Below are 23,926 nucleotides of genomic sequence, written 5' to 3' on the forward strand. Positions count from 1 at the left end.
AGAAATTTGATCAGATACAGATACAGCATATGGGCAGAAAATCAGATTTTTGTCACTTCAGGCTGCTGTGTGAGCGTAGCATAGATCAGTAAAATGTACCTCTACCTTATCTGAGTAACTAAATAAAAAACAGGCTTTTTGGGGCTAAAAGGTACACATACATACCGTTTATGTATGTATAAATATCCCTAAAGATGAAGACTAGGATGCCATCACATGTCATATACATGTTTTTGCAGTTGACAAAATACTGTTCTTTTGGCTGTATATTGTATAAAAATTAACTGCTCTAAATATCAGCCTTATAAATCAATAAAAGAAATAAGGATTTCCTTTGCCTGAATTTTGTTGTTTTACTTGAGTATTTTCTTAGTTAACCATTTATGAACTCCATTAGGAAGTAGTGCTACTCTTACTTGAGTATAATTTTCGGGTTCTCTGCGAATAATAACTGGAGGGCAGTTTTGTTTTTTTAGCAAAATACTTAAGTGAATAAACAAAATAAACGTCTAATGCTAAAGTAAAATAGCTTTAAAATACCTCATAAGCATTCAGAGAAACAGATTGTTTTGAATTTGAGATATTTTAGACAGTTAGCTTGATTTCCCCATGACGGATTTGACTGTATGACTCGTAACTGCTCCACACAAACCAAATTTAAAACAAAAATCCAAAGTATTGCTTAAATGTTCCTATGTAATATAAATTCATGGCTACCAAGAAACATATTTGACCTGCTAAGTTACATGCTGTACAAAAGTATGGTTGCAGTGCTCTGAAGTCCAAATAAAATTTCCTATAACCAACTTTCATTACTTTAAGGCTGCTTATTGTAGTCTGTTGTGGTAGAATGTAAATCTAATGTTCCATAAATTTTGCCTTTGTTTTCTTGCATTAATTGCTTTGTCATAACATAATTGTTGTTATACACCATCTATAACGTGTTAAATGTTTCTTTTTAATTGTTCATAGCATTTTTTTGTTAATTTAAAAGAGCATTCAATGTTTTCTGCTCTTTAAAAAAACATAATTTGATGCAAAAATATTGAATATAGCCATGAAATTATGTCTCGACTCATAGTATCTAAATGCTGAACTGTCTGATATTTGAATGTCTTCCTTAGTGCTAGTCCAGCAAATTAGAGCACTGCAAGAGGGAAAATCCAGAACTGTATTATTGGTGGCCACGAACAAATGGAAATTGCAGGTCCTTTTCAACCCGGTACTGCACACAAACTCTCTTTAGAAATGTATTTACACCTAAGATGTGTCATAACGTCTGGTCAAAAAAACTAACACTGAAAATTCTTAACTCAAAACAATAACAATGAAAAAACATTCAAGTTTTTGTGTAGGAAGAAAGTCTCTCTGTTCCTTGATTGTAGACATTACTTACCATCATTTCAAATTTGTACACACTTCATAACCCTTTTTGTAGGATTTCAGACTTGTTTTCCATTCTTTTACGGTGCTTATTTCTTCCTATGGCACTTTGCATTGTTCTGCATTTATTTCCTTGGATAAAGTTAAAGGATTGTTATGCTGGGTGAATGAGTTAGGGTCAAATTTCCGACTCTCTACGATATGATCTTTGATCCAACGCCCTGGTGGCCTGCAAACGTTCAAACTCGTGTCGGCTGTTCCTGTCTGGACTAAGATTTGCCAGTGCTCTGCTCCCACCGCCTATGTCCTCCTCCTCCTCCTCGTCCCGGTTCAGGAAGGCCAGCTCGTTTTCGTAGCAGAAGGTATTAGAGCTGGGCACGAGGAACTTGTTCTCCACCATGTCCTTGGCACTGCAGCGAGGGGTGGACGGAACCTCGTAAGTTTTGTGAAAGTGTGAATAATCCACCTTGTAGAGGTTTTTTTCCTCAAACAGGACCGGTTCAAACCTATGGCCCCAAAGGATCTCTGAAGCCAGGTAGGAGCTGCGAGCCTGGGTGGTCATGGCGGTTGCTTCAACCATTCCCTCAAGGATGACGACGATCTCGAAGTCTGCAGTCTCTAGGTCCTGTTTGCCGATCCCAAACAAAGGGCTCTCCTCATCTATCTCATGGAGAATAGTGATGGGTGAAACCAAGAAGATTCTGTCCAAACCTTTGTCAAACCCTACATTAATGTCTATCTGGTCTAGCGGAATATATTCCCCCTCATCAGTTATCCGAGGTTTGATTAACTGTGCTCTGACATGGGCCTCTACAATGTGACTCTTACGAAGATTTCCCACTCTCCACATGAGACATAACTTTCCATCCCGCATGGCAATGACAGCATTGTGGCTAAACAGAAGTGTTTGCGCTCGCTTTTTAGGTCTAGCCATTTTAGCCATGATAGCACCTATCATGAAGCAGTCAATGATGCAGCCAACTATTGATTGGAAGACCACCATAAAGACCGCCACCGGGCATTCCTCAGTCACACAGCGGTAACCGTACCCTATGGTTGACTGTGTTTCAATGGAAAACAGGAATGCAGCCATAAATCCATTGACCTGTAGTACGCAGGGAGTAAAGTTGTCATCTCCAGCTGGGTTATCTAGATCTCCGTGCAGCAAAGCAATGAGCCAGAAGGCAAACCCAAAAGCTAGCCATGATATAACAAACACAAGAGTGAAGACTATTAGCATCCACCGCCAGCGGATATCGACACAAGTGGTGAAGATGTCAGCCATGTAACGCTGTGACTTGTCGTCCATATTGGCAAACTGCACGTTGCACTGGCCGTTCTTTTTCACGAAACGGTTGCGGCACTTGCGCCGTGTGTGGATCTTGCCATTCCCAAAACCATTCATGCCATGCATGGTAGTGAGGCGGAGGCCCTCTTCCTCCGACGAAACAATGCTGTAGCGGTTGATTCTTCCAACACTCATGCTCCTCGATGTCGTCTCCAGCTGCAAAGCCTTAGCCGTGGGGTAGCCCTGGAGTCCGGGTGCTTGATCACAGCTTACAGCTCGATCCGAAGCTAAGCTGCATTTTACTGAGTCATTTAGGGGGCAGAGTGGGGGCTCGATGCATGAATCCAGTCCCTGTAGAGAGTGTTAGGGGAGAGCATGTGTAAGTAACAGAATGGTCAAGTAACATGAAATATTATTGCTGTATAAATAATAGTCTTTCTGCAGGGTTCAAAAAATGGGTGAACATTGATTTGTCCATGCATTTCTGAAAAGGCACTGTTTTTTGAAAACAACAACCATTTTGCTGAATGCACTTTCCACAAAATGTGTCCTTGTGCCCAATTTACCAGATAAATTAGTATGGCTGAAGACATGATGAAAAAGATTTTAAGGTTAAGTTTTCATCTGCTAAATACAGCAATAAATCACTAAAGAGAAACCTTACTAATCTAGTAGAAAGGGTTACATAATTCCCAGTTCAGGGTAGAACACATCCAGTTACTGTGGTTACTATCCTCTGATTCTTCTGCCCTCTTTAATCATCTTGACAATAAATCCAATTAATGCTCCTAAAGAGAGTCCTTCAGCCTTTTGATGTCGGCCAAACAAGAGTAAGGCTGGCCTCACACTATTTCTGTTTGTGTCAAATCACCTTCCCTGTGTTTTTCTTTAAAACTATTTGGAAAGTTGGAATTGACAGTTAATCAACAAGGTAGTTCAGGATTTTAAAATTTTTTTTCTGCTTAAGGCTTATGATTTGTTAGTTTCTCTAAAATCCAGATTAGTTTGAACCAAGAGGCCGTTAAACCTTTATGACATGGTGATTTATACAGAAGCCAAAGATTAATTATTCTGGAAATAGAAATGGAAAATTCAGCACTGCTCTGCAAAAGATCTTCCTATGTGAAACATGTGGAGAACATGTCAAGCATTTCTTACTAAACCAGCACACTGAAAGAAGAAAAGCAGTATATAAAAAAACAAAAACAATAAAATAGCATCATCATAAATCAATATAATATTCTTGCTGGTCAACTGTACCAGTTAAATACCAGAAAATGAACACATTTCCTCCCTGCATGGCCTCTGGTGGCACAAAACCTTTAAAATCTAAATACCTTCTAAATCTAAATCTTTAAATAATTTCTCTATAGTTATGCTGCTATAGGCTTAGACTGCCGGAGGACATAAGGATATTTTTTCATCATTCTGCTTAATTTGATCTCTATTCTGCCATTCTGCAGTGTTTGTCAGTTCAGCCACTAACTTGATCCTCTATTTGCTTTTTCCCTTCATCTGATCTGTTCCAGTTTGGCTGTGACATCCTGGAGGGAAATATCAGCTGGGCTGCTGGGCATGTTTACCAGTGCTTAATCCTGTTTCTCTCCTATATAGCTATGGGCACAGCTTTAACTGTGACTGACTGAATATTCTCTCTTTCATCCCTTTTGGCATGAAAACCTGCTCAGAGCTTGGCTACTGAACTGTTTCTTTTCTAGACAGAGCCATCAGTGGAGCTAGATTACACTAAAATACAAAGCATGTATGGATCAGTGCTTCTGTCTTCCTTTTCTATGTCTGCTTCTGTCTTCTTGAGCCCTAGTCAGCCTCGGCAGCCTGGTTTTGGTTCTGCTTGAGGTTTCTTCCTGTTAAAAGGCAGTTTTTCTCTCCACTGTTGCTGCATGCTATCTCAGTTTAAGGGTTTAGTGTAGGGTCAGAACCACAATGCAAGCAAATATCTACAGTTGCCTCATGCTTATCTAGTAGAAGTGAATCATGCAAAGTCAATGACTGGATGCTATTAGGTAGAAAATGTTCAGCAAATCTGACTGAATGATCTGATTGAATTGTCTCTGTAAAGTGCCTTGAGATGACATGTTATGAATTGGTGCTACATTGATAAACTGCGATCAACTGAATTGAATAAGAGTGTGCTCGCTGCATAACCATTGGCTGAAGATGCAGAAGAGGCTGCAATTCCGCCACAACACTTCAACCCACCAACATAAGTTTTTTCAAGATGGATGGACATGACTAGCTGAAAGTTTGCATCTGAAGATGCACACAAATACTGGAATTTAGTAAATAAGTGGTGTGAGTGGATCAATACATTACATACATACATTAAATACATAGCTATTGCAGCCGACATACAAACAGTAGAGAAAATTCTCCTAAATAAGAATAACATGATCCCTGACATCTTCGAAACACAAACAATTTTGTTCTCAAGAACCCCAATCACACAGAATTAAATCCCCTTCAACCTATTTTGAGGTTTGCCTTATAGCTCTTTGAGCAGGTTTAAATCTGATAAACTTCCCACCTCTTGTTCTGTAGTTAGCACCACTTGAATTGAATTACTAAGTAACCAACCAGGCCAAAATGGCATAACAGTTCAAAGGCTCCAAATATGTTTCTGTTAGGAAGTTTTTTATGAGATTGGAAATGATTTTGTAGTAAATTCCAGTGTTTTTGTGCAGTGGCTGCAATGTTGTGCCAGTTCATATTTAAAAAGAACGAGCTCAAAGTTCAGTTTACACACGTTCATAGTTCACTCTTTCAAAAATAAACTAAGTTCACAAGCCTATAAATTAACTATTTCAAGTTCATTTGATAAATAAAGCCACCATCCTCCATAATAGAACCTCATATTTCATCCTATAAATGTGTGATCATAATATATAGAAATAAATGGAAAATAATGGCTGTAGTTGAGTAAGGGGTGCCGTTTGTAAAGTTAAGCAGTCAAAAATTAGAAGCAATATTTATGGTTATTTAGCGTGTTTTAAGAGAAAAAGAAGGGGTTTATTTTTTCCAACTCACGTTTTTCACTATGTGATTCATTCATTTATAAAAATCTTAATTTTTTAGATAAATATTTAGTTTGGAGCTAAATATTCAGTTTGCAAACTAAACATTTAGTTTGTTAAATAAATATTTAGCTCCAAACTAAATATTTAATTTGGAGCTAAATATTTATTTTAAAACTAAATATTGATTTGAAAAACAAAAAATTTAGTTTTGAGCTAAATATTTAAAAGCAAAATATTTATTTAACAAACTGAATATTTAATTTGCAAACTAAATATTTAATTTGGAGCTAAATATTTATTTAACAGACTAAATATTTCGTTTGGAGATGATGAACATTTATTTAAAAAAACTTCATATATAGTTTGCAAACTAAATATAAAATTTGGAACTAATTATTTAAATAAGAAATAAACTGCTTTTCAAAGCTGCTTCTCTCCACTCTGCCATAGAAGCTGATTTCATCCACTGCATTGGACCGATTCCATCTATCCGTCTTATCGATCGATCTATTCTAATCAATTCTGCCATCAATCATGAGCAGAAAGATGAGAATTTCAACTCCTTTGCATCTGGAAAGAAACTGAACAAAAGCGGATAAATCACCTTTTTCCAGTCGAGAACCAAGGACTTGGACTTGAAGGAGCTGATCTTCAGCTTCACTTCACATGGCCCAAGCTGCCCCAATCTATACATCATCCATAAAAAGCAGAGACAAAAAAACCTTTTCGGTCCCTTGTCTGTGTCTAGAAATTGTGTTCATAAAAGTAATGGAGGGCAGCTTGCCGAGACCAGTATATACTGGGAAAAGGTCAGACTTAAAGCCGACAATGAGGAGCAAACTGCTGCCCCTCTGCACAGAGATAGGATGTGTACCCCCCCAACTCACTCAATATATATAAACAGTAACCTTACTCATGTTAGTTAAGTTATGATTTTTTTCTATGGCGCCAATTCACAACACACGTCATCTCAAGGCACTTTCCAGTTCACCAGATCATCCAGTCAGATTGATTCAAAATTTTCTATCTAAGTAAAAACCAACTGATTGCATCGAGTCATTGACTGGAAGGCAATCCCTTATATTAAGCATGCTTGTAGCAACAGTGGAGAGGAAAAACTCCCTTTTAGCAGGAAGAAATCTGCAGAGGCCGACTGGGGTTCAAGGAGACAGAAGCAGAGATACAAAAGGCAGCTGTCACCACAGGCGGCTCCATCCAGGAAACGTATAGCCGGCCAGACGAGCATCTGAGAATGCCTACAAAGCACCTGGGTAAAACTTATTTGCACTACACTTCAAAATATGAAATTTAATTTTCCCTTTATTTGACTAGGTAAGAATTTGTCAATGGAATAGGATAATTTGTGTTTGAAGAAAGAAAGAAAAGCTTAATTATGTTATTTCAAGTCCATAATATCCAATTAGGACAAAATCCTCAGACATTCGCAGATGATCTTATTTACCTGCTCAAATTCAGAGCAAATAAACCTTTTTTTAATAAAACATTATCAGTTATTGTAATGTCGTATAGCCTTCAAGAACTGGCCAGCCTGACTAGCTATTAGCGTGTAATAACACTCGGGACTGCTTCATATGCTGACAATATCACAAAACCTGATTCCAGTAATAAAAAGTTATCCTTTCAGGTCACTTCAAACTATTAGTATATATATATATTTTGTAAAATAGTAGCACCATAGTTTAATTAGACAATCTACAATTTTCTAATTAGCAGCTAAAGAACCCTTTCATACTTATGAGCATTAGAAATAAGGATGGCTGTCACATTTTTAGCATTTCTGGGTCGTATTTATAGTCTGCCAGCAACATGCTGCGCAGTCATCACACATCTAATGTACAAGCTGAGCTCCACTTCTTGCCCTGCTGTGGCCTAAGTTTACCACCATCCTCCCTTTCTGATATTCTTTTTTTTTTTTTTTTTTTTTTACAATGGGAGTACTGGGGTTGTGTGCACTGGAACTCTTCAGGGACTTATGTGTCTGCCACTGATTCATTGGACATGCAGTCCCAGATGCTGCATACAGAGATGCCGGCCGAAGGACTTTATTTATTTGACCTCATTCTGTAAAATTTGCAGTGTTATTAATCATGCAGCGAGGATGCACTGAAAATGAGTCGCCTTTCCTAAAGGAGTAAAGTGGATTTCTCACCAGTATCCTGGCCTGTACTGTTATCAGAGCTTTTACAGAAATATTACCAGCTACAAACTAGTAACTAATTATAACACATTCTAGAAATGTCCAGTGTGTTCCAGAGATATGCACATTGAACACTGTTCACAATTCACTTTAGTTCAATTTATTTTATTGTCTTTTTCTCATTTAGAGCTTTAATTCAATCAAAGTTCAAAGAAAGGTATTATATTTTAATATCATTTTAGAAATAATTTTATGATCCCAGGAGGAAACACAAACAACCCAGGAAATACAAACAACATATTGCACACATTCATCATCTAAAGAAATAAAATACAACACAAAGAAATACAATACATCTTTCCACACTAAAAATAAAAATATAAATGTATGAATATGTGACTATATATACAGTATATATATATATATATATATATATATATATATATATATATATATATATATATATATATATATATATATATATATATATATATATATATATATATATATATATAAATAAAACAAAAGGAAGGAAAACATAATCTGTGATGATGCAGCTCCTCCAGTGGGTCAATATATTTCATTATATAATTATTATATCATTGTATTTGGTTATTTTCTTTAAAATAAAAGTTGATTTGCTCTCCTTGGTTTCTTTAGACAGATTATTCCACAGATTAGCTCAATAAAAAGAAAAGCAACATTCCTTTAGATTAGGTCTGACTTAAGTGTTTCTGAACTTCTTAGATTTTAAATACTTCTTACAGTAGGTTGGGCTTTTCTCTGGAGTGAACAGTGAAGATGCTTTTCCATTACTTGCATCAACTTTTTTCTTTGGGCTTGAAGTGAAGAGAAAATTATCTTTGAAGCAAAAAAAATAAAATAAAATGACATTTGAAAATATAAAATCTGTAAAACTCATCAAAATTATTTTAGAAACAATACAATTTAAAGGGAAAAATTTGAATGAAATGTTATTTAAGAACACACCACAGTTAATCTCAAAACCGTTTTTTTATTTTTATTTTTATTTCTTTATTAAGATTTTCCTTAATGTTTGATATCTGAAAACAAAAACATGTTCTTTGCTTGCAACAATAATGGAACAATATTCACCCCATAGTTTTGTGGCATACTCTAACAGTCTTTTTGAGTTTCTAGTTGGATTATTCATTTCAAAGTCGCTCAAGTCCTGTAGGATCAGTTGGGAAGGCTCTATGACTGTAAATTAGAAAAGCACAATGATGGAATTTGGCCATTATTCTATAAGTCAATTAGCAGATAACTCATAGCGATATCTTTTTCCCTACCCCAAATAGTTTCCTCCCTCCTATCTTGTGCATTATTTCCAAGTACACTGTATTCCCCAAAAGTGCTATAAACTCAATACAATTGCAGAGCTGTACTCAAAGCTGCCATATTGTTCAGGCACCACAAATGTTTTAAGTTCACTCAACTGGTTACCCAGTTATTGATTATTTTGACAGGATTAACTCTCAGTATATGAGTAGAACTGACCCCCAAACTCATTCCTTTCAAGAATGGATTGAATTTAAGTCTGACGTAATAATGACGTGCCAGTTCATTGGATAGGTTTATATCAAGATGGCAATTAACCTAACAAACCAATATAAAAAAATACAAAATATCGGAAATCCCAAATGAATGGTGGATGAACTATATGGAACCCCGAATGATTCATAATTAAATAAATAAATAAATAAAAATGATGAAATAAATACAATTTTGATAAATAATATGGTCATGAAATAAAAACAAGGTAATGTTATTATGAAATATATATTTTTATTCTTTAATATATTTGTGTGTTATTTATCTAAATGGTATTTATTTTATAAACTTTTTAATTAATTTAATTATGAATCATTCGGGGTTCCATAGAACTAGTCTATGATCGATTGTGGTGAATGTAATCTGTTACAATTTGACATCGTACGACTAGTTGTTTGCAAGGACTGCTGTGCACTCGGATGTAGGCAGGCAACAACATTTAGGAGATCATCAACAACACCAGCCTGCAAACCGTAGCCTCTCTGCACAAAAGGTAAGAACGCGCTTGTAGGCTACTTTGTTTATTTATTTGTTTATAGTCTTCCAGCGGGCAGACCTCAGCTGTTTTTGCGAGTTAACTAAAGTTCATTGTCTCAGCTGTGAGCCAGCTAGCCTTTTGCGCTACTTTAGTGGAAAACAGGACAGACAAACCGTATGGTTTTAGCACTACCAAATATCTCTTATCATCCGTTTCTGGTGTTAAGCCTACTACTTTGGCCGCGAAAGTTATAGCCAGCCAGACGCCGAAGCAATGTTTCATAACTTGAGCCTATGATAGGAAGCCAAGTTGTATCCAAACTTGCCGACAATAGCCTAGCTTTGCATGATCACTGTCTGATTCTGATAGGCAGTGTTGGGCAAGCTACTTGTTCAGTGTAGTGAGCTAAGCTATCAGTTACTCAACAATAAATTAAGCTTCACTACACCAAAGCTACCACCTAAAGAATTATAGCAAGCTAAGTTACACTAATATGTTAAAAGTAGCTTAACTACATCAGAAGCTACTTAACGTTTTACCAACCTAATATCAATTCAAAATGAGTCTGACACACTGGTTAAAACATTTATTAAAGATCAGCCAATGACATAACACAATGTAAAAATTGTTTTATGATCAGCATAATAAAAAAAACTAAAGTATTTACTAGTGGACAAAAAAATAAACAATCTGCTTAGAACCAAATTAAAGGTAGTTTAGGGTCTCCCTTAGAGAAAACTTCTTCAGACCTCAATTAAACAGTCGATTCAAGTAACAAATAAAACTGTTTACAAAAAGGTGAAAAAATAAAGAAGCTAATTAATATATATATACATTTATGTCTCACTGTATAATTTAACTTCTACCCACATATTTATTCATTGTATTTTGGGGGTAATTAATTGAATGCTTATTTATTTATTGAGCATGTATTTATTTATGTATTTATTTTATATATACGGTAGAGCTGTTCCTCCATACCTAAAAAATCTTATCTGTGCAAATAAGCCTTAAAACAGATTTATGTAAACACCCTGTCTGGTAAACTAGGCCATGAAAATATAATATCTAAGTTTGGCTACTGCTCTCTAATGAGAATATCTTAGTGGCACTCATCAGACGTAAGAAACTACTAATTTGATTATTTGCTTCGATGTCCCAATACATCATACTTTCATAAAATCATGCAACATACTCTACCCTATCTGTGGACATTATTTGCAAAGTAGGTGCTGGATAAACAAATAAAAGTGCTTTAATGTTGCTTTAAAGAAACAGACTTATCCTCACTAAAGATACCTGAAGCATTTTCCGTTATCAAAATCGGACATGCTCTACAGCCAATAATATTTAGCAGTGTAGCCACCCCTCAGGAAGTGGTCTAACACACACACCCAGTTGTGAGGAAGTGCAACGATTTTAGCATAATTTGACCTATGGGTAGTGATGCCATGCTGCAGCAATATATAACTTAATGTCATTGTGACCAATTTTCTTTTTGCATTTTCAGATTTGTGCAGAATTCCATCGAATAACAAATATAAATTTAAAGAGTATATTTTATTCTGCATTTGATGAGTACATGCCATGGCTAATGACGATGTACCGTGAGAAAGCGGCCCGCACTGGCAAAACTTCTGAATTGCTAAGAAACATCTTCAGGACCTATGATCTCCTTGTATGTAACATTTCCTACCTCATGACAATTTGTACTATAGTATTATTTAATATATGCATATGATTAATATTCTGCTTATTCTGCAATTCTGTCTTCCCATTACCCACAATCCCTCTGTCTTCTAGGAAGACGTTGATGTTAACAGCAGACGCACAATTGCTCTGCAGGCACTTCCCATCTTCCTGCGTGAAGATGCTGCTGGATTTTTTAAGACCTGGAATGTAAGTTTATGATTCAACTAGGGCTGCAACAACGAATCGATAAAAATCGACTTTTAAAAGTGTTGGCAACGAATTTCATCATCGATTAGTTGTGTCCCGGGATTAATGCGTCATCCGCCGCCGCCGTCATCACTGCCACTTGACTGAAACGGGGGAAGAAAAAAAAATTACGGCAGAGCGAGTCAGCACCGCAGGTGCGCAGTGTTGCCAACTCAGCGACTTTGTCGCTATATTTAGCGACTTTTCAGACCCCTCCGGCGACTATTTAAAGAAAAAAATGCGAATAGTGACAAATCTGACAACTTTTTACGGTGTCACTGGCGGCCTTTGGAGACTCCTACGTGAGCGCATGTATCGTTCCTACTCTGCCGTGAGGCGCCTCCCCCATCTCAACCCCGTTCTCCCTCTCAGCGCTGCAGTCAGAGCCGCAGGATGTTTACCCTCAGCGTCCAGACTGCAAATGAAGCGCGCATGCGCCGGGATTGACGGCGCAAATTGATCACAATAATTAAAACAGCCTTTATAAATAAATTAACGTGCAAATTATGAGGGCAAGGCTTTTAAAGTTTAAATCTTCTGGCAAAGATAAAGCAAAGAAGATCCTGCAATTTATGGAAGTAAAGCAGAATAAAATCCAGCAAGATCAGTAATATGTCAATTAATTATCTGCCACATTCCCATGTAAATATCTGTCTTTGGAGGATGTGTTTTTTAACACCCCTAGTTCTCTCATTTTTATTCGAAATACAATTTATCATTTGAATCACAGGGCTATTTTTATCTCTATGGTTCAGTATTTTCTCAAGTAGCAACTTTAACTGCTATACTTTCCTGTCTTAAAAGGCAGAACTCTTCTAGTCTAAAAAAACTAATTGGTTGAAATGGGGGGGCCTATTGTTTGAGCCCCTTAGGGGCTTTTAAAAACAAAAATGCCTGTCTTTTTTTGCGCTTTATGAAACAAAGTAGCCTATATTTTGTGGATGTACATCTACATTTCTCATGTAAGTTTGCGTAGTTTTAACACAAACATTTATTTTTCATATTGCACCAGTACAGTTAATGAGCAACCTGTACTTGTGTGCTTGTTTGTTCTGTCTAAAATGTTTATTTTGGAATAAAGAGGTTAGTATAAAAATATTTTTTGTCCGATTCATCGATTAATCGAAAAAATAATCGGCTGATTTTTAAAATAATCGTTAGTTGCAGCCCTAGATTCAACTGTGTGTACTCTTTTACTCTTTCTTTTTCTTAGTTTGTGTATCTCTATAAATATATTTTTTTTCTATTTAACCCTCTGTTACTGCCAAAAGACAACCACCACAACCCTCTTCCTAGCCACCAGAAAAGCTATTAAATCATACTGTACTACAGTAATTCTCCAAGAATGTCATATTTGGGAATTTTACCTGAACTTTTCATTCACTGGTATTTCATATTAAATACACATGTAGTGTTTTTCATTGACTGCTCTACTCATTAACTAATTACTGTCATGTTCTTTAGGCAGAAGACATTGACCTGCCAGACCTCTCGGATACAACTGTAGCTGTTCTCACTGTCTCGAATGATACAGTCTCCCTTGTGAAGTTTGGTCCTGCAATACATTCTATAGTTCTTGAGGGAGAGATTGTGGTATGTGATATACTTTAGCACAGTTAACAGAGACATTCATTTTGCTTTTTGGCTTGATTTATGCACTACATCTACAGTATCCCAAGAAATTGACATATACATTCAATTTTATTCAGAAAGTTGTAATGGGTTTGGATGACCTGAAGCGGTTACCTCCCAGACTGCTTAGCCTTAAAAATGATCTGATGATGGATGAGTAAGCAGTCTGCTTAAAAGATGTCGTTGTTACTACCAGCATGGTGATACTCAAGCAACCATTTTGTCTTTGTTTTTTGTTTTCGCTTTTTTATTTATGTTGGCCTATTATTGTTGGCCTATTATTGTTGGCCTATTATTTTTGGATCGGCCTATTATGTTGGCCAATTTTTCGTTTTTTTGTGGATACAGAGAAGCCGATGTTTCAGAAGGCAGCTTTAAACAGACCTGCAGATTTGTAATTGTTTTTGACTTGATCATTTCAGTGTTTGGCTTGAGGTCCCAGAGTTTCGTACGGAAATGCTTTGGTCTGCCTTGAAGTCACTGGGAACTAAAAGATCTTTTACGGTTTTATTTGCTGAATAAATAAAACCGTATTTATTCAGCATTTTGATTGAAAATGTGGTTGTTATTTATTTTATTTTCTGTATTAACCCCATTGCTGGGGACATTGTTCTCAATTGTAATGGAATTCATAAATAAATGGAATCTGCAGTAAAATTGTCTTTTGAAATTTTTTTATTTGAATCATACAAATAAAATATATTTGATTTTGAGAAAAATTGCTAACATATACAGGCAATAAAATGTGTTTAAATACAGTTAAGTCAACTTAAAAATATAAGAGGCTGAATTGACAATGTTTAGGTCTGAGAAACTGAATGAGTCATGGTGATAACATGAAGATATTATTAGGGGTGATAACTTAAAAAAATCAACTCCGTGTCCAGTGTCAATTTTGTTAGTTTTAACATTAGTTTCAAAATGATCAGGTTCATTAAACTTATCAAAAATGTAAGTAGTGATTACTTAAAATGTTAGTTTTTGAAATTATTATGTTTCAGTTCATCAACTTCCTCGAAATAAATGAGTGTGAATAACTTTTCTAGTTTAGAGTAGTAATTACTTAAAATGTTTGTTTGTTGAAATTATTTGTTTTAATATTGTTCATTTGACCAAAGATTTTAAGTGTAAAGAGCTTGTCTAACTAATGTAGTAATTACTTAAAACATCTTTTTCTCACATTATTCTTTTTAATTTTATCCTTGTCCTCAAAGATTTTGAGCAGTAACAAAAGTCTCATTTTAAGTAGAAATTACTTAAAATATTCTTTAACATAGCGAAATATTAGATATAATATTAGAGGTAATCAGTTTCATCAAATATTTTGAGTTCATTGAACCTGTTGGGGTTTACAGTGTAGCAGTTGTGCTTTACATTTCTGAAACTTTAAAAACCACCATATCACATATCGCTCTCAATCTGCAGGTTTACTAGTGGTTCCTAGAATTTCTAAAAGTAGAATGGGAGGCAGATCTTTTAGTTATCAGGCTCCTCTCCTGTGGAACCAACTACCAGTTTTAGTCCGTGAGGCAGACACCCTGTCTACTTTTAAGGCTAGACTTAAAACTTTCCTTTTTGATAAAGCTTATAGTTAGAGTGGCTCAGGTTATCCTGAGCTATCTCTATAGTTATGCTGCTATAGGCTTAGACTGCTGGAGGACATAGGGACCCCCATTTCATCATTCTGCTTCATTCTCTCTCTATTCTCCTATTCTGCAGAATCTGTTAGTTCAATCTCTAACCTTCTGCTCTCTCTGCTTTTCCTCAGAGTAGCTTTGCCTCGTCTGTTCCTGTTTGGCTGTGACGTCATCCTGGAAAGAAACATCAGCTGTGCTGCTTCCATCAACACCCTTGTTTATAGATGTTGGAGATCGGCCTGTTTTCCAGTGTGGTCCTGTTTCTCTGACCGTGACTGGGTGGATGTGCTCTCTTCATCCTCTGGCATGGGAGCTGCCTTGGAGCTCGTCTGCCTGGCTGTGTGTTTCCTGCCTTTTACAGCTGCTTTTTGTATCTCTGCTTCTGTCTCCTTGAACCCCAGTCGGCCTCAGCAGATGGCCGCTCACACTGAGCCTGGTTCTGCTGGAGGTTTCTCCCTGTTAAAAGGGAGTTTTTCCTCTCCACTGTCGCTACAAGCATGCTTAGTGTGAGGGATTGTATTTCAGTCAATGAGTCAATGCAATCAACTGGTTTTCCTTAGATAGAAAACTTTGTATCGATTTGACTGTATGATCTGGTTGAACTGTAAAGTGCCTTGAGATGACATGTGTTGTGAATTTGGCGCTATATAAATAAACTGAATTGAATTGACATTTTTACTTCAGCCCCTCTCCTGTGGCAGACCAATGCATCAGTTGGTTGCACCACCTGCTGGTGCTGCAGGAATAATCCTCTTGTTTGTCACCAGAGCTGTGCCTTCTGTATCAGTGAATTATAATGGTGAACTGACAGAAGTTCGATTTTTAGTTTTATAGCTACTATCAGCAATTTGGATAACATGCAGCTAATATTGTGCATTTATAATATAAACATTAAAGTCTTGCAAGATTTTCCATTGAATTTGGGTTTGAACTTTGACTAGGACATTCCACCAGATGAAAATGCTTTGATATAAACAGTCCCATTGTTACTCTGGTTGTATTTTTAGAGTCTGACATCCTAAAAGAAGAACTTTTTGATTTTTTTTGCACTCTTCTTCCAAAATTGTTTCATGTTCAGCTCCATCTGTCTGACCATCAACTCTGATAAGCTTCCCCTCCAGCGCTCAAGAAAAACATCACCATAGCTTGATTCTGCCACCACCGTGTATCACCACAGGGAATGGATTTTCATCATGAGATGCCTAGTTAATGAGATTCCATATCGGCCAAGCTGTTAGATTCTGCTGTCGTTTGATCAGAGCACATTAATGAACTGACTTCATAGAGGCTCCTTCAGCAAACTTTGTACCAAAACCAATTTCTTCTGAGATTAGATTACAAACAAGTTGATTTGATTAATAAAATCTGGTGATTTCTGAATTACTGCTGTTCAATTTGACAAAAAAATGCAGCAGTTCAAAGGGGCTGTGCATGTCCAAAGTGTTTGAACAAAAACGAGTGAGCATGATGCTGAGACATCTCCTATATCATTACCTCCATCAGGCAGGAGATAGCTTTACCAGGACTTTGAGCGCTGAGCCCCGGGGTCAAGAGGCTTACCCCATGGGAGGTGGACTAAAGTCCCCCTGGGTGCAGACAGCTCTTATTGTTTAGCATCAACTGCTCTGTCTGGTTTGGACCCAAAAGACCAAACTGTTCTCTCATGTGCGCTCCCAAATCCCGAGTGATTTGCCGTCTGCCATGCACACTACATTCCTTCTTTTGACATTCGCACTCTTTCAGGTGGAAGATCTGCTGATCTGGAGCCAGATCTTTAAAATCATATTCCTCAGGGCCAAGCGCACACCTTCCACAGGACAACGTACTGTAGCTGATGTCGCTATTTTTGTTCTTGCGGATAATTTTTGACGACATAATGCATCAGAGCAAACAGCTGTTGGTGCTAAAAATAGAAGCAGTTGTTATAATTTCTCCTCGCTATGGGACATTTGTACAAATTTTTGACGCTCGCTGAGATGTTAAAGAGGTGTGACAAAAGGAGAGGTTTTCTATTTAAGACGGATAACTACAATGACTTTGTTGCATAATTGGACCTAAAGGTACATGAACGTTGTCAATGACATCCATATCTGACATCCCAGTGGAATCGATGCAACAATGACCCAGCCAGGCCTGCATGCTACAAGGCATTTATGCAGTGTCAGGTGTCCAGTTGGTTTGTTAAAGGAAAGTAAAAACGTGATTAGGTGATTCATTTTAAATCCTAAACCCATTGTGTGGCAGCACGCACAGTTTGTTCATTAACATTAATGGAAGCCCAGGTAAAGATGTCTATAAAGGCTAAAGAAAATTAGATGGTATGGAGTGAAATTTGTTCCATTATTGTTGCAAGAAAAGAAGACATTTTGTAAATTAGAATTTGAAAAAAAGCAATCCAGAGACTTTGATAAATGTTTTCATTAAAAGAAAGGTTTTAAGAGTAACTTAGTTTTTTTCCTCTCCACATTTTATTTCACATTTTTTTAAATGTATTTTTCATATTTCGTTTTTTCAAATGTTATTTATTTTGTATTAATTTATTTTTTGTAATTAACTGTGAATAAAATATAAACCCTTTAATGTTTTCTGTAGAAAATTTTGAAATAAAACCAAAACAAAATCAGAGAAAAAACCTCAAAACATTATTGAGCTTTTATTCAAAATTTAATTTGCTTTTCCTAAAAGCTTAAGTACTAATTTCTTAAAACTACAAATCAACTTCATATGCTTTGACCATAAATTCCCTTTAGGGTATTCATGTCTGGGACTACTAATTTTTCAATATTACTGTGAGAAATTATATTACTGAAATAAAATTTTATCTGCTTGAATCTTTGTGATAGTTTTTAACTTATAAAAAACCTTTGAGACTAAAGCTGAGAAATGTAAACACCAGATTAGAATAATTTTAAAGTGACGTAACCCTAAAAAAAATAGCATTTACAGTTTATATGGATTCCTGTGGTAATCCATCTTAATCGATCAAGGGAAACTGACCAACTAATTATGAACTAATGGGTTAATAATTGGAAGATCACTCTAAAATAGCTAAAAGTAAAAATTAAATGAAGTAAATAGGCTGATCATTTTAATTAAAGGTCATACCTTACACTTTCATCAAAACAATTAATTTGAAAAATAAACATACATCCACAGAAAAATGGTGCATAATAAAGATATTCATTTCACTTAAAATGGTGTATCAATATTGTTTTTTTTTTTTATAAATTTTGATGGTTCCAAAATGTATAAATATGTATATATTCTGCAGTCATAGGAATAACAGATTAAGAATAGAGCTGAAAATAGCCTCTTCTTCTCTACATAATTTCTCAGAATTAAACCTAAGAAAACAAAAAAACACGAAACAAAATCAGGGTGAAGATCAGTAGAAGTTTGCCGTTTACTTAATGAAGCAGAGGAGCTCAGAAATCCCGCAGACGTTGCTACTTTTCTTCTGAACTCAAAAGTTAATTGTTTGTTCTGGTGTGCATTAGCATTAGCGGACCTGGCAACCCGTCTAGCAAACGGTCAAAAACAGGCGAGTGCCACTTATGCTGCCTTCATTTGCAATCGTAATTATGGTAAATACCAAAAACTGACATTAAAATTGCGAATTAACAACTCTTGTTATATTTTCCTCTGCAAAGATTCTGTGACACCCGAGTTGCCTAGATGAGGTTTCATTTCAACATTGCGGAGAACTGTGAAACTTTTCCATATGGACTTTAAAACATCCTCTCCCGTTGTGTTTGTAACCTACACAATGCTGTGGCATACATTTTAAGAATAGCAATATCAGCATTTAATCTTGTGGATAAAAAGGATAATCTTTGGATCCAACATGATTCTCTTCCCTGCCACAATATTAGCATTTGAACGCAATGCGCTGCTAATTTACACTTTACAACTTGAAAGGATCATCTTTACCAGACTACATGAAGGCACCATTAGTTTTATCAATAACCTTTAACTAAATTCCTTTATTCCAACACCAACATAGCTGCATTTGTGGCTTTAAAGTCTACATTTATAACATTGCAATTTAAAAACAGCTAAAATTAATGAATAAAAAAAGTTAACTATTAGTGATTAGCTGCATATTTATCCATATTGGTCCAAAGGTTTGCCTATCAGGGTTTATCTTTGCTGATACTAAGTGACCAAGCTTCAAGTTTGTTTTGTTACCTGATCTTCTTTGTTAGATTTTCAGGGAAAGGAATCAGCTTTTGGTGATTTTTTAACACAGTAGCTTTCAATTCAAGAACATAACTGAATTATTAGATGATCTATATTTAAACAGTAACCCTGATCAGCTGATTTGTTTATTTAAATCAAATGAAGCTTAAAGGAATAGTACACCCAAAACATGATTAGCCTTCATTTTCTACTCACCCCCATGCTGAACAACACTCTGGAGTACTTTTTTGATATCTCAAATGCATCTGGAGATCTGGGAGGCTTCTTGCTGTCTGCTGACATTCAAATAATGGAGGTCTATGGTGCCCGAGACAGAAAGGTTCATAAAAGTCCACAAAAAACGTGTCAATATTCCTCCATACTGCTCGTCCAATGTATTCCAAGTGTCCTGAGTGGGTAGCATCCAGAATTTACTCGAAACAAAGTCATTTAGAATGTTTTTAGAGCATAAACAGTAGTGTATAGGATTTCCTGAAAGCGCGCACATGCGCGTTCACGAGTCTACGGAAACCGCGGCAGACCAAACCAGCGCATTCAGCTCGGCAAAGAACTCCTGCTCTTCCTCAACACTGAAGTCCTCAGACATTTTTCTTTTGTTGTTTCTTTCTTTGCACAGGTAAACAGCACATTTCTTCTACTACGCTTGCATTATCAGCAGAGCAGACGCTGAATGCGCACTTTCATCTGGTTTGGTCCTGAACCTTTCAGGAAATCCTATACACTACTGTTTATGCTCTAAAAACATTCTAAATGACTTCGTTTCGAGTAAATTCTGGATGCTACCCACCCAGGACACTTGGAAAACATTGGACGAGCAGTATGGAGGAATATTGACACGTTTTTTGTGGACTTTTATGGACCTTTCTGTCTCGGTCACCATAGACCTCCATTATTTGAATGTCAGCAGACAGCAAGAAGCCTCCCAGATCTCCAGATGCATTTGAGATATCAAAAAAGTACTCCAGAGTGTTGTTCAGCATGGGGGTGAGTAGAAAATGAAGGCTAATCATGTTTTGGGTGTACTATCCCTTTAAGTGTAAATTCATTCTGGAAGACTCTTATCAGCTTCACCTGAACCACCTGCCATGTCCCTCATTCAGCTCCAGCCAATCAACTCAGGGTTGCTGCTTCTCCAAAGGCAATCATCTTGCAAGATCCCTTCATTTAGCTCCTGGCCTAACTTCTCTGTCGCCCAGGCCAGCGAACTTCACCTACCTCCACCCCATCTCCTCCCTCATTCTCAGTCCCACTAACCCTCTGGCTTATTCATCCACCAGTGTCTGGGCCCCGGGGGAAGACTACTCAAATCATTTTCTAAGTTACTCATCCAAGCATAGGTTGATCCACAGCATCAGAGTCTTTTGCAGGGGCCTGAGTGCCAAATAATGTATTTCCTTTACTCTTCATCTACTTCTGTCTCCTTGAACCCCAGTCGGCCTCAGCAGATGGCCGCTCACACTGAGCCTGGTTCTATTGGAGGTTTCTTCCTGTCCAAAGGGAGTTTTACTCTCCACTGTCGCCACAAGTATGCTTGATGCGAGGGACTTCTGTCCAGTCAATGAGTCGATGCAATCAGCTGGTTTTCCTTAGAAATTTTTTGAAGAATATGTGCTACCTTTATAAATAAATGGAATATTTTCTAATTGCACCTCTTCTCTGTGTGTCTCTACAGGTTAAAATAAATTTCATCATTGTATGAGTTTTTTGTTGATGCATTTGTCAATAAAACAGTAAGAGAGTTTGCAGTTTTGATGTCATTAATGTGCAGTAGAAAACAATATTTCTTTTAAGTTTTTAAGCAGCCAATCACTCATTGGTAAGAAGCATTGGCTCTGTCAAATCTCTTAGGCCAGTTGAGTGATTTATGTCAGATTAAGTCTAAGTGTGTATTATTACAGTGAAAGGGGTCTTTTTATCTGCTTGCTAAGTTCTAGTGAAGTCCATCTATATATCGTAGACTCTCAAGAACCTTAATTGACCTTTTGCCATGTGTGTTTTCTGAGGATTTAAAAAAGAGACAACCAGGAAGCTAATAAGCTTTCTGCTGATTAGACTGAACAGGATTATTAATTGGATGTAATGGAAATAATTGGGAGGGATTTGGCTGAACAATCAGGTCTACTGGGAGAGGGGACTTCATCTCAAGTAAGGCACATAGGAAACTGAGCTGCTGAGGATCTGCGATCCTGGCCCACCCCCCGAGGCCATTGTGAAGGAAGCTCAGAGGCTCAGGTGTCACTTTATTTTCCTACAACCTACCATGTGGAACTCACCTGGTCTCAAGTGTCCTAAAAGCGTTTCCTGATAATAGCTAATACACCATCTTACTGCAGAGATCAAGTCTTACCAGACTTTTTATGCAACTGCAACATGCAAACATATTAAAATAAACATGTTTTTAGGGTGACTGATCTTGTAGGCCAGTTCCTGAGTATATTTAAGGCTGCTTTTCCAAAACCCGTTAGCATAGAGTAGAATAGGGAAATATTGATCTCCATGCCTCTGTTATAAAGAATGATTCTGCTCAGTGCAGGTAGAAGTTGTTTTGTTTTATAACCTGCAGCACCTGTAGTTATTTTCACCATGCAAACACCTGCTTCCCGTTAACTGATGATTCCACACATCCAAGCTTCTCCCCGGGCTGTGTTGCTCTTTACTAGTAGAGTTTGCATTATTATTATTTGTACAACTTTTCTCAGGCTGATTCAGCCATGTTACACCTTCATGCTGTAATTTTCTAATTTTAAACAAAACTGGTTAGTTTCAAACACAAGGGCCCAGTCTGTTACCTAACACACTGCAGCCACTATGAGTCTTTGAAAAAAAGTTAAAAAACATTGTAGAATTCATTGATGTTTCTGGAAAAAGACAAAATTATGTTTGCATTTTGTTCTGATGAATAAGTAATAGAAAACAGAAAATACTCCAAAAAAGAAAGGACTTTCAAATCTGCATTACATCACTTTTATCTGGTGCTTTTTTTTTTTTTTTTTGGGACCTATACGTCATCGTAGTTTGTTTAAAAAAAACGCAGAACCTGAAGCAACACATCTCTCCATTAACACATGCACATGTCTGGCTTCTATTCTCAGATTATTCTGCCTAATTGGCTCCTTATTGAGGCAGAATATTGAAATATCTCCTGCAGACACTGTTTGTTCACACTGACAACATACATTCAATTGTACAACAAACTGTTTTTTTAACTAACTAATCCTGCAAAACCTTATTGGAAATTTGTTTAACATTTCACCAAATATTTTAATACTTGTATTACTAATATATAATTGATTAGGCATTGTTACTAATCATTAAACCCATAATGTTTTAGGTATTTCCTTTGAGAAAGGCAAATTCATTATAACCAACAAAATGTAGACATTTTTAATAATTGTAAAAGTATTTCGATAATTTATAATATCAATAATTAAGTTATTAATTAATATTTTTTTTTACATTTTCCTATTTAGAAAAAGGCACATATACTTTGCTAACCCCTAGCTTTGCTTCCATTTTAAAGTGAAAGAATCAGAGAATTGGCCATGTGAATGTAAAAAGTTTATAACAAAAATAAAACAACATTAGTGTAATATGGTCTTGAAACGGTGAAATTTGATTTTTTTAATTTTTTTTATTTGTCAGAATGACTTTCTGTTAATTTTCCCCACTGGGAATGCTTGCCAGTAGCCCTCAGTCTTCATACAGCTTCAAATGACCACTTCTGATAAATATAGCTGCGACATTCAGGCTGGATGTGAGACGTAAAGCTCTGTGTCTTCTTCTTACCTTTTTCCCCACCTGTCTGAGGACGGGCTCCAGAACTGCAAGGTGGTTTCTTCTCTCCTGGTGTTTCCCATTAACCAAACTGATGCATGCTGTGTGTCTGTCACCACAGCTACTCCTTCTACTCAAAAACAGCAGAGTGCAGCTCTGTCATCTTCAGCAGACCTTTTCTCCTCATCCTTTCTTTACGTCTAGTCAGTTTGGACGAAAATGCAGTTGTGACCCTGATGAATCCCACAGAACCTTTGGGCCTCTCCGCTGCCACTCACTCACTGCCGCACTTGCAAAGCGGAGGCAAAAGCTGTGAGATAGTCCTATCCAAACGATAATTCAGGTTCTTGTATCTCCATCCTTGAGGCAGTCGTTTCAACTGCTCTAACTTTTACTCCTTCACTAAATCCTAAAAAACAGTAAATGCCCTCAAACTGCTCTCTTCACCATTCTTTTGCAATCTGATCTAGTTGGATTGCTGTTCCCTGTCTCTATCTCTCTCTTCCTGCTTTGTGTGTTATCACAGCCGCCCTCCTCTTTCTCTGTCTCTCTCTCTCTCTCTCTCTCTCTCTCTCCGTCCTCCTCCCCTCCTCTATTTTCCTCCCTATCTTGGTGTCTCACCCTCCCTCCTACATCATGGCACCACCAGTTGACAGCAACTCGATGCACAGACTCATCGTTCAGACCATCAGTGCTCCATCATGTTTAGAGAAAAGTAGGTGAAGCATCGTTGTGAAGAACAGAAGCTTTTATGTTGATGACACACATGGAAACGACAATGGAGTCATTAATTCTCGAAAAGAGAATCTCAACCAGTGCATATTATGAATT

At 36.8% G+C, this 23,926-nt stretch overlaps 1 protein-coding gene across 1 annotated transcript; it reads right to left on the reverse strand.

Moving 5' to 3' along the window:
* Positions 1–1,168: 1,168 nt before the first annotated feature.
* On the reverse strand, positions 1,169–23,581 carry LOC119790983 (ATP-sensitive inward rectifier potassium channel 12). The gene is made up of 2 exons (XM_038296765.1): positions 23,108–23,581; positions 1,169–3,022 (listed from the first exon to the last, which is right to left on the reverse strand). The coding sequence occupies exon 2, from the start codon at positions 2,864–2,866 to the stop codon at positions 1,562–1,564; it is 1,305 nt and encodes a 434-aa protein (XP_038152693.1). The 5' UTR covers positions 2,867–3,022; positions 23,108–23,581; the 3' UTR covers positions 1,169–1,561.
* Between the last annotated feature and the right edge of the window lie 345 nt (positions 23,582–23,926).

The sequence above is a fragment of the Cyprinodon tularosa genome, unplaced genomic scaffold (assembly GCF_016077235.1).
Source record: "Cyprinodon tularosa strain WSP-4 unplaced genomic scaffold, ASM1607723v1 ctg377, whole genome shotgun sequence".
Classification (NCBI taxonomy): domain Eukaryota; kingdom Metazoa; phylum Chordata; class Actinopteri; order Cyprinodontiformes; family Cyprinodontidae; genus Cyprinodon; species Cyprinodon tularosa.